Consider the following 11,633-nt stretch of genomic DNA (forward strand, 5'->3'; position numbering starts at 1 on the left):
ACCATTTAAACGATAACCATATATAAATGCAGTTAATTGGGGCATGAAAGCTGCTATGGGGCGGAAATCGGCAAACATGAGAGGCTGAGTACGACAATCTGCATGTACAGCAAGAGCAAGAGCAAGAGAGAGTTCGCGGGGGATTGGCAACAGTGCGCCTCCTTCAACAACAACACGCGAGGGTGAGTGGACGGGGCGGCCATGTCTTATTTATTATCTGCTTTAATACACAATGGCGGGGCGGCGCGGGGCTCCCCATAACACAGGGCGACTATCGGAGGGTTGAATTACACGGCGGCGTAGCGATAATATGGCGGGAGTCCGAAATAACGGCGATGTCCATGGATAAATATGGGCGGGTCGTTCAGGGGCGGGCAGGGGATGGCAGGGTAAGGTGAAGTAAGGCAGGGGAAGGGAGGATATAAGGCAAAGTAAGGTTAAAGTAAATATCAGTTACTTCCATATATATAAAACTATGTAAATGTCGTCTATATTCAGTGCCACAAGGAAGCCATTAGTAGGGGAAGGTACAGGGGATGGCAGGGTAAGGTTAAGTAAGGCAGGGGAAGGGAGGATATAAGGTAAAGTAAGGCCAAGGTAAATACCAGTTACTTCCATATATATAAAGCTATGTAAATGTCTTCTATATTCAGCGCCACAATAGTAGGGCAGGGTACAGGGGATGGCAGGGTAAGGTAAAGTAAGGCAGGGGAAGGGAGGATATAAGGTAAAGTAAGGTTAAAGTAAATACCAGTTACTTCCATATATATAAAGCTATTTAAATGTCTTCTATATTCAGCGCCACAAGGGAGGAAGGCATCAGAGTAGGGCAAGGGCAGGGGATGGCAGGGTAAGGTTAAGTAAGGCAGGGGAAGGGAGGGTTTAAGGTAAAGTAAATATCAGTTACTTCCATATATATAAAGCTATGTTAATGTCTTCTATATTCAGCGCCACAACAGTAGGGCAGGGTACAGGGGATGGCAGGGTAAGTAAGGCAGGGGAAGGGAGGGTTTAAGGTATAGTAAGGTTAAAGTAAATATCAGTCCCCTCCATATATATAAATCTATGTAAATGTCTTCTATAGGCGGTATTCAGCACCCCATGATGCACTGAGGTCTTAGGCTGCATATACAGGTCTGGCTCTGGTGATATGTATCGGTTAAGATTCGTATTAGTACATAAGAACACAGGGAGACTGCAAGAGGCTGATTGGCAGCTCCATAATCCCCCCCACTACTCATGATGGGTGAGGTGTAGGGTAAAGATTCGTATTAGGTCCGTGCCAGTATCTCATTACCTACCTTATGAAACATCAGTATCTCTTCATATATCTTTTCTACAAACCTTCAACAGTCATGGAAATGCTTTGAAAATCCAATTCAAGGACTTTTTTTTTTTTTTTACTCTTGAAAATTGGAAATGTTTACAACAGCGCTGTCGCCTCCTCTGGTGCTGGCCGCGGCGACGGTGGTGCCGCCGCCGTCGCCGCAAAATAGCTCACAGAGGGTTTTATTAGGTTAAGTAAGGTTAGGTTAGGTTATATTCTTGCTCCATGATAAGATTAGCGGTATTTGCATAAAAATAACAGGTTTGCTCTGGTGACTTGCCGTGGCAGTGGTGGTGTAGACGGTGTTAACAAGTCGCATATACATGTTGGAGGGGGGGGGGGGTCGATGGGGGCACAGCCTCCCCCCCCTTTAACAGGTCGTAAAGTTCGGTTGTAGAAAAAAGCTTAAAATATGCTCCCCCACTCTAAACCCTCTGTGAGCTATTTTTTTTGTCCATGAATTGGATTTTGTGAGCGTTTCCATGACTGTTGAAGGTTTGTAGAAAAGATATATGAAGAGATACTGATGTTTGATAAGGTAGATTATGAGATACTGGCACGGCACTAAAATGAATCCTTACCTATTTATCTCTTTAAACACTCAAAACACTCCTGTATTATTGGTCTTGACATACTTTTCATTTTTCTCAATTTTCTCAACCATTTAGAATCCGCAGTAAATGTGTAGTTTAGCTCAGCCACTTCAAAATACCACACACACCTTCACGATATTGACTAAGGTAAAATATGCATACCCCTTAACGCTCTTTCGAAGGTGCATTGCCTTAACTAATCGGAACAAACCTAACCTAACCATTGTACCCAACCGCTGTACCCCAGACTTAAGCAGCGTTGACCGTCTTCTACGAATCTGTGGTTTTGTTAGTCTTGTGTCGGTTAGGTTAGCTTCCTATGGTGGTCTGAGGGCATTTATTTTCGTCCTTTATATATAATGTGAAGGCGTGTTTGGTAATTTGAGGTGGTAGAGGTTAACTACTCATTAACCAAATCAGTACAATATGAGAGAAAAGTAGATGGTTGAAAACTTATAATCTTAACCCGGTAGCAGCGGGGATCATGTTTCTTAATGGTCCCTCCAAGCGAGAAAAATGAGAAAAAATCACCCCTCACACAAACCATTTCATAACATATATCAAAGCATTTGTGATCAGATTATGTATCATCTATTTTGGGGGGTTAAAATCATGGCATAAATTTGGCCCGTCGCTGCTACACGGTAAAGCCACAAATTTGGCCCGTCGCTGCTACATGGTAAAGCCACAAATTTGGCCTGTCGCTGCTACACGGTAAAGCCACAAATTTGGCCCGTCGCTTCTACACGGTAAAGCCACAAATTTGGCCCGTCGCTGCTACACGGTGAAGCCACAAATTTGGCCCGTCGCTTCTACACGGTAAAGCCACAAATTTGGCCCGTCGCTTCTACACGGTAAAGCCACAAATTTGGCCCGTCGCTTCTACACGGTAAAGCCACAAATTTGGCCCGTCACTGCTAACGGGTTAATCCCTTCACTACAGGGGAGGCGAAAGGCATGCTTCACCCCCATATCCGGGATGGCTGCATGCTGAATTTTAAGTCACCATGGAATATAACCATGAACCCTCTCGTACGCGATGATGTGTTTAGCGTCATCGAAGGGTAAAAGGTTCTGGCGCTTAATGATGTAGAACGCGTCTTAAAAGTTAAAGATTTGATTAAAAACTTCAGTTGTCGGTGAAAGTGCGTCAAGTTTGAGAGCATCATTTGTTGGGATAAGTTTATTAATGGGAACATCTGGCAACCTTTCTAAGGAGCGTAGATGATGAGCGTGGAGCAATTTTTAGTTGTTAGCCTACTCTGACGGGGGAAGGAAAAAAATGTGGTTTTCTTGGTGTAACTCGGGAACTAACAGGCGTATGAGGATTTTGAGGATACCACAAGAATCCTCACTAAATTCCGCTTCAAAACATATATTCGGCTAAAAAAGTTGGCCCATAGAATTTCGAGCTAGCGAGTGGGGAAGAGTTGGTACTTAGGATTCATTGTCTTGAAGCGAGTTCGGGTAAAGATTCGTTTTAGTATCATGCCAGTATTTCATTACCAACCTTACGAAACATCACTAGCTCTCCATAAATCTTTTCTACAAACGTTCATCAATCATGGAAACGCTTTCAAAATCCAGTTCAAGGAATATTTATTGTTGAAAATAGGGGATTATATATTCATGCCCCCCTATACCCCCACACCCCACATGTATATATGATCCCCTATTTTCAACAATAAATATTCCTTGAATTGGATTTTGAAAGCATTTCCATGATTGTTGAATGTTTGTAGAAAAGATACATGAAGAGATGGTAATGTTTCTTAACCTGGTAGCTGCGATGGGCCAAATTTGTGGCTTTACCGTGTAGCAGCGACGGGCCAAATTTGTGGCTTTACCGTGTAGCAGCGACGGGCCAAATTTGTGGCTTTACCATGTAGCAGCGACGGGCCAAATTTGTGGCTTCACCGTGTAGCAGCGACGGGCCAAATTTGTGGCTTCACCGTGTAGCAGCGATGGGCCAAATTTGTGGCTTTACCGTGTAGCAGCGACGGGCCAAATTTGTGGCTTCACCGTGTAGCAGCGACGGGCCAAATTTGTGGCTTTACCGTGTAGCAGCGACAGGCCAAATTTGCGGCTTCACCATGTAGCAGCGACAGGCCAAATTTGTGGCTTTACTGTGTAGCAGCGACGGGCCAAATTTGTGGCTTCACCGTGTAGCAGCGACGGGCCAAATTTGTGGCTTCACCGTGTAGCAGCGACGGGCCAAATTTGTGCCATGATATAAACCCCCCGAAATAGATGATACATAATCTGATCACAAATGCTTTGATATATATAATGAAATGGTTTGTGTGAGGGGTGATTTTTTCTCATTTTTCTCGCTTGGAGGGACCATTAAGAAACACGATCCCCGCTGCTACCGGGTTAAGGTAGTTAATGAAATACTGCCACGGTCCTAAGACAGGTATATAAATAGAACACTTGTATGCTAGGTCGCCACTCGTTAAGCAAGGCATTTTTAGTGAATATATTTGCTCGTAAATCAAAACACTCCTAAAGTATTTGGTGGATATCATATTTGTAGTCTCCAGTTTTATCTATTCTCATAAACAGCACATTCTAAGTCACTTTCAGGGGCTATTACACTGGGCAAAGTTTCCGTGGATCTTCAGTCAAACCACGATTTCCGCTGGCTGTTATGTTAAAAACTGTAAATATTATGTAGCTGATTGTGGACACTGGTCTTATTGAATATATAATTAATTTGATGCAGCTTATCGTAAAAACTGTAAATATTAAGTAGCTGATTGTGGACACTGGTCTTATTGAATATATAATGAATTTGATGTAGCTTATCGTAAAAACTGTAAATATTAAGTAGCTGATTGTGGGCACTGGTCTTTTACTGAATATATAATGAATTTGATGCAGGTTATCGTAAAAACTGTAAATATTAAGTAGTCGATTGTGGGCACTGGTCTTTTACTGAATATATAATGAATTTGATGCAGATTTTATGTCACTCTTCAGATGCAGATCTTCGTGAAAACCCTCACGGGGAAGACCATCACCCTTGAGGTCGAACCCTCGGATACTATCGAAAATGTAAAGGCCAAGATTCAGGACAAGGAGGGTGAGTATTGTGACGGAATGATTAGGGTACAGAGGAAGAAACCTATCAACACACACACACACACACACACACACACACACACACACCTTCCTTTTATCTCCCTGCCTCCCTTTCAACCCCTTACGCACCCTTGCACCTGTCTGCTCCCTCCCTCTCCCCCTTCCCCCTCTCCCTTTCTCTGTCTTCAGGGGCTTCGTGGTGCAGTGGTTAGCACGCTTGGCTCACAACTGAGAGAGCCCGGGTTCGATTCCCGGGTGGAGTGGAAAAATTTGGGCGGCTTTTCCGATACCCTATGCCCCTGTCCACCCAGCAGTGAATGGGTACTAGGTATTAATTGGGGGTTGTGTCCCGTCTCCTGGGGTCTGTTCCCTTCTCCTATAATTCCTTCCCTTTCTGTCTCTCTCCGGCATATGACCACAGATGTTGCGCCCACTAATCCAAACTTTCCAACTGTTCCCTTCTCCTATAATTCCTTCCCTGTCTGTCTCTCTCCGGCATATGACCACAGATGTTGCGCTCACTAAACCAAACTTTACAACTGTTCCCTTCTCCTATAATTCCTTCCCCGTCTGTCTCTCTCCGGCATATGACCACAGATGTTGCGCTCACTAAACCAAACTTTACAACTGTTCCCTTCTCCTATAATTCCTTCCCCGTCTGTCTCTCTCCGGCATATGACCACAGATGTTGCGCTCACTAAACCAAACTTTACAACTGTTCCCTTCTCCTATAATTCCTTCCCCGTCTGTCTCTCTCCGGCATATGACCACAGATGTTGCGCCCACTAAACCAAACTTTACAATTGTTCCCTTCTCCTTCTGTCTCTCTCCGGCATATGACCACAGATGTTGCGCCCACTAAACCAAACTTTCCAACTGTTCCCTTCTCCTATAATTCCTTCCCCGTCTGTCTCTCTCCGGCATATGACCACAGATGTTGCGCCGACTAAACAAAACTTTCCAACTTCTCTTTCTTCCTTCTCTCTCCCTCCCTCCCTCTCTTCCCTTTTCACTTCCTTACATTACTTGAATATTGATTGAAACATTTGGGAATAAAACATTTGATATTTGTATGAAGCTTATGACCTATTCATCTTTACTCTCCCTGACAGGCATCCCTCCTGACCAGCAGCGACTCATCTTTGCCGGCAAGCAGCTGGAAGATGGCCGCACCCTCTCTGACTACAACATTCAGAAAGGTACGCTATTTGCAATTTAGTACGCAGTATGTGCTTTTACTGTCTTGTCATTATTAACCCAGTAGCAGCGAGGATCATGTTTGTTAATGGTCCCTCTAAGCGAGAAAAATGAGAAAAAATCACCCCTCACACAAACCATTTCATAATATATATCAAAGCATTTGTGATCAGATTATGTATCATCTATTTTTGGGGGTTTAAATCATGGCATAAATTCGGCCCGTCGCTGCTACACGGTAAAGCCACAAATTTGGCCCATTGCTGCTACACGGTAAAGCCACAAATTTGGCCCGTCGCTGCTACACGGTAAAGCCACAAATTTGGCCTGTCACTGCTACATGGTAAAGTCACAAATTTGGCCCATCGCTGCTACCGGGCTAATGAAATTAACATCTTTATTACTTGAGGATATGGTGCATGTGAGCTTCGTTTACACTGCAATATGAAATCAGCACCAAATCTATATTCATAATGCTGTTTATTCCCATCAGAGTCCACCCTCCATCTTGTCCTGCGCCTCCGTGGGGGTGTCATCGAGCCCTCCCTCAAGCTGTTGGCAGAGAAGTACAATTGCAACAAGATGATTTGCCGCAAGTGTTATGCTCGCCTCCACCCAAGGTTTGAATTTCTACAATCGTTTGCATGCTGGTAATGCTGGGTATCTATTTCTTTGGCGGCATTCTTTGGGGTAGTAGTTGAAGTAATGGGGACAAGGTTCTGTTGCTTGTTGCTTCACTGTTCTGCTTGGCTATCAAAGAGATGGTTGTCCTTCAGTTGTGGTTCAGAAAGCATGATCTTCTGTGCCTGTCAGTCTTGTGAGCTTTGCGGGGGCTTTGTGGTGCAGTGGTTAGCACACTCAGCTCACAACCGAGAGAGCCCGGGTTCGATTCCCAGGCGGAGTGGAAAAATTTGGGTGGCTTTTCCGATACCCGATACCCTACGCCCCTGTCCACCCAGCAGCGAATGGGTACCAGGTGTTAATCGGGGGTTGTGTCCCGTCTCCTGGGGTCTGTTCCCTTCTATAATTCCTTCCCCTTCTGTCTCTCTCCGGCATATGACCACAGATGTTGCGCCGACTAAATGAAACTTTCCAACTTTCCATGTCTACCAAACTTGTCATGTCATTACACTTTTCCTGTATACTTTTTGGTTCAGGTATTAGTTCCAAATAACTACATTAGGACTTGGTGTTAGTTCTCATTGATGATTTCAATAACAAATTAAGCGCAGAGAAAACCCGTCCGCTGTGATTGGCACAGATTTGGCCTTCACTGGTAGCCTGGTAACATACACTCCCAGGTCTTTCTCTGGCTCTGTGGTGGATAGTGGAGTTTCCCATGTGGTATTGGTGTGCTGGATATCCCTTCACTGGTAGCCTGGTAACATACAGTCCCAGGTCTTTCTCTGGCTCTGTGGTGGATAGTGGAGTGTTTCCCATGTGGTATTGGTGTGCTGGATATCCCTTCACTGGTAGCCTGGTAACATACACTCCCAGGTCTTTCTCTGCCTCTGTGGTGGATAGTGGAGTGTTTCCCATGTGGTATTGGTGTGCTGGATATCCCTTGACTGGTAGCCTGGTAACATACAGTCCCAGGTCTTTCTCTGGCTCTGTGGTGGATAGTGGAGTGTTTCCCATGTGGTATTGGTGTGCTGGATATCCCTTCACTGGTAGCCTGGTAACATACACTCCCAGGTCTTTCTCTGCCTCTGTGGTGGATAGTGGAGTGTTTCCCATGTGGTATTGGTGTGCTGGATATCCCTTCACTGGTAGCCTGGTAACATACACTCCCAGGTCTTTCTCTGCCTCTGTGGTGGATAGTGGAGTGTTTCCCATGTGGTATTGGTGTGCTGGGTATCCCCTCCGAAGGTTCAGGACTTCACATTTTTCTTCATTGAATTGTAGCAGCCACTTTTTGTTCCATTCCTGTAGCTTGGTGAGGTCTGACTGTATAGGAAATCTGCAGTCAAGGGGTTAAGACTAAATGAAACTTTATAACTCTCCTCTTATAAGACTATTATGCACCCCTTTTACAAATTCACCTTTCTATATGGTCATATATTTCAATTTGACCCATTTTATCACTCATCACTGTTGCTCTCTATTGCTCACAACTATACCACGCTTGTATGCATTAAATTAGTTACTCATTCCAGCCCATTAATTAGCAGACATTGTGATTGAGTATCCTAATTTGTAAACAGCTTATGAGCTTATTTATGAGGCACAGAACAAAGTTGGTTGAATAATACTTTTTCTTATCTCATGTGTTGATCATATGACCTGCCTGTCTTCCTCCACTGCATCCCTCCCTTCTTCCTTTCGGGGGCTTCGTGGTGCAGTGGTTAGCACACTCGGCTCGCAACCGAGAGAGCCCGGGTTCGATTCCCGGGATGAGTGGAAAAATTTGGGCGGCTTTTCCGATACCCTACGCCCCTGTCCACCCAGCAGTGAATGGGTACCAGGTGTTAATCGGGGGTTGTGTCCCGTCTCCTGGGGTCTGTTCCCTTCTATAATTCCTTCCCCATCTGTCTCTCTCCGGCATATGACCACAGATGTTGCGCCGACCAAACGAAACTTTCCAACTTCTCCCTTCTTCCTTGGTCCCAAATTGAGACAACTGTTCCTACACACTTATTCCACCCCCTCAAACTTTGCCTATTTTAAGTCTGTTTCATATTTTGTTCTCAGCCTAGCACTCTGGTAGCATGGTTTATATTGTCATGTATTGTTTCTGGTTGAAGGTCAGAACTTACTAACATTTATTAAACCACCCAAATAGTCTGGCATCTACATTTCTCCTTTCCTATAACCAAGCTTTCCAAAGTGGATCATGGCACTTCTATGTATCTATGTCTTGTGTCCTTTTATAGTTTTCTGTTTTAATGGGGCAGTGTCATGCGCATTAGCTTAACCCGGTAGCAGCGGGGATCATGTTTCTTAATGGTCCCTCTAAGCGAGAAAAATGAGAAAAATCACCCCTCACACAAACCATTTCATGATATATATAAAAGCATTTGTGATCAGATTATGTATCATCTATTTTTTGGGGTTTATATCATGGCACAAGTTTGGCCTGTCGCTGCTACACGGTAAAGCCACAAATTTGGCCCGTCGCTGCTACACGGTAAAGCCACAAATTTGGCCCGTCGCTGCTACACGGTAAAGCCACAAATTTGGCCCGTCGCTGCTACACGGTAAAGCCTCAAATTTGGCCCGTCACTGCTACACGGTAAAGCCACAAATTTGGCCTGTCGCTGCTACACGGTAAAGCCACAAATTTGGCCCGTCGCTGCTACACGGTAAAGCCACAAATTTGGCCCGTCGCTGCTACACGGTAAAGCCACAAATTTGGCCCGTCGCTGCTACACGGTAAAGCCACAAATTTGGCCCGTCGCTGCTACCAGTCAAAGGCATAACTGAGATCCAGATTAATATAGTTTTTTGTTAATAACTGTTTCGGAAACCATTCTGTTGGTTGACAAGACTGAAATATTAATGCCAACAAACTAGGTAACTTTTTTTGCTTTAAATTCTGTATCTTCATATATTTACTGGGACAGATTGGTACTGCACCTTAGGCAATAAAAACAGAGTCATTTGCATTTGCCTGGATCATAATGAAGTGTTTTAACCCAGTAGCAACGATGGGCCAAATTTATGGCTTTACCGTGTAGCAGCGATGGGCCAAATTTGTGGCTTTACCGTGTAGCAGTGACAGGCCAAATTTGTGGCTTTACCATGTAGCAGCGACGGGCCAAATTTGTGGCTTTACCGTGTATCAGCGACAATAAATTTGTGGCTTTACCATGTAGCAGCGACGGGCCAAATTTGTGGCTTTACCGTGTATCAGCGACGGGCCAAATTTGAGGCTTTACCGTGTTGCAGCGACGGGCCAAATTTGTGGCTTTACCGTGTAGCAGTGACGGGCCAAATCTGTGGCTTTACCGTGTATCAGCGATGGGCCAAATTTGTGGCTTTACCGTGTAGCAGCGATGGGCCAAATTTGTGGCTTTACCGTGTAACAGCGACGGGCCAAATTTGTGCCATGATATAAACCCCCCCCAAAATAGATGATACATAATCTGATCACAAATGCTTTGATATATATTATGAAATGGTTTGTGTGAGGGGTGATTTTTTCTCATTTTTCTCGCTTGGAGGGACCATTAAGAAACATGATCCCCGCTGCTACCGGGTTGATTTTAAGGCTGTATTGCAAATAGTGCTCTTGAAAATTTCTTCATCATGAAACACAAACTACACTCATTTCCATTGAATTATTTTATGATTGTGATTTGGGTCAAGATAAAGTAATTTTGCTGTAGATAGATGGCTATTATTACAACATTCTTTGATAATAGCTCGTGAGTTCCTTCAGATCGTGACACTATAGTCTGTCCAGAGCATGAAGGCGGTTCAGGGTTGAGCTGGTATCGTCGTTTACCTCAAGCCATTCTGCCAAATCAACCTTCGTACATGCGTTTCTCTCTTATTTCCCATCCATGTGCTATTTGAAAGTGATATTTTATATGTTCTGTATATAGTAAAGGAAGCCACATGGTACAATGAGTGTCGATATTTGGGATTATAAAAACGATATGTATAAATTCTATGACTTGTGGCAACGACTTTTTCTCATGTTGCCACGTTTTGGTGGTGGTGGTGGTCGGCGTGTTCCCTGAAGTCCTTCCCCCAGGTCGAGAGGGAGAGAGAGAGAGAGAGAGAGAAACAGGAGGGTTGTGGGTGGGTAGGTAGGTAGTCGTTGCTAATCTGATAATTGTCGGTCGAACTGGCAGCGTCGCACTCATGGGAATTCAAGAATCTTCCGCACGTTGAACCGACTTCATGCTCTGAACGGACTCTAGCAGACATTACTTGCTGTATTCCGTAAAACATGGGAATTACATGATGATAAATCTGGAAGGTTCCCTCTACTGAGGTGTCTTACCCAACACTTATCCATGCTGTGTATTTCCAGCTGAGATGTGGAGAGAACTTCCTTTATTTTGTGTGCGTGATTTTGTAATCGTTCTTGTGGATTACTTTCAGGGCTACCAACTGTCGCAAGAAGAAGTGTGGCCATACCTCCAACATCCGACCCAAGAAGAAGATCAAGGGTTAAGTTTTGGGGTTCCTTAAAGATATTGAGAAGCTGGAGACTACGAGTAACATTTTCCATCAATAAAGCAAATCTTCAGCGTTGTTGTTTGTTTCATTATTTATAATTCTAACCTAATTTTAGCTTCAAATTAAGAAGTGATGAGGAGGAGTGACATGAAGGAGTTGCTGAGTAAGACCAGATTAAGGTGGTTTGGACATGTGAGAAGAAAACACATCCTGAGAACTGAACTTTGAGGCATAGGGTAGCAGACCACCAGGAAGACCAAGGAAGATGTGGAGCAGGAAGACCAAGGAAGACGTGGAGGAGG

General features: G+C 44.3%; 1 protein-coding gene and 1 non-coding gene across 3 annotated transcripts; both read left to right on the forward strand.

The window, feature by feature from the left end:
* Positions 1-128: 128 nt before the first annotated feature.
* On the forward strand, positions 129-11,406 carry LOC127002425 (ubiquitin-60S ribosomal protein L40). 2 transcript variants are annotated; one of them, XM_050868343.1, is made up of 5 exons: positions 129-182; positions 4,903-5,005; positions 6,117-6,203; positions 6,695-6,821; positions 11,254-11,406. In XM_050868343.1, the coding sequence occupies exons 2-5, from the start codon at positions 4,903-4,905 to the stop codon at positions 11,324-11,326; spliced, it is 390 nt and encodes a 129-aa protein (XP_050724300.1). In that variant the 5' UTR covers positions 129-182; the 3' UTR covers positions 11,327-11,406. The 2 variants fall into 2 exon arrangements, with proteins under 2 accessions (XP_050724300.1, XP_050724299.1); XM_050868342.1 differs by lacking the exon at positions 129-182 and adding an exon at positions 2,044-2,067.
* On the forward strand, positions 8,530-8,601 carry Trnaa-cgc (transfer RNA alanine (anticodon CGC)). The gene has a single exon. It is a non-coding gene; the product is annotated as a tRNA-Ala (tRNA).
* Positions 11,407-11,633: the final 227 nt, after the last annotated feature.

This window comes from Eriocheir sinensis, chromosome 23, assembly GCF_024679095.1.
Source record: "Eriocheir sinensis breed Jianghai 21 chromosome 23, ASM2467909v1, whole genome shotgun sequence".
Taxonomy (NCBI): Eukaryota; Metazoa; Arthropoda; class Malacostraca; order Decapoda; family Varunidae; genus Eriocheir; species Eriocheir sinensis.

Bases quoted from the DNA above. Each gene is read 5' to 3' on its own strand.
- LOC127002425 (XM_050868343.1), top strand. From the start codon at position 4,903: ATGCAGATCTTCGTGAAAACCCTCACGGGGAAGACCATCACCCTTGAG. The intron at 5,006-6,116 runs GTGAGTATTGTG...TCTCCCTGACAG, and splicing joins CAAGATTCAGGACAAGGAGG to GCATCCCTCCTGACCAGCAG. The intron at 6,204-6,694 runs GTACGCTATTTG...TATTCCCATCAG, and splicing joins TGACTACAACATTCAGAAAG to AGTCCACCCTCCATCTTGTC.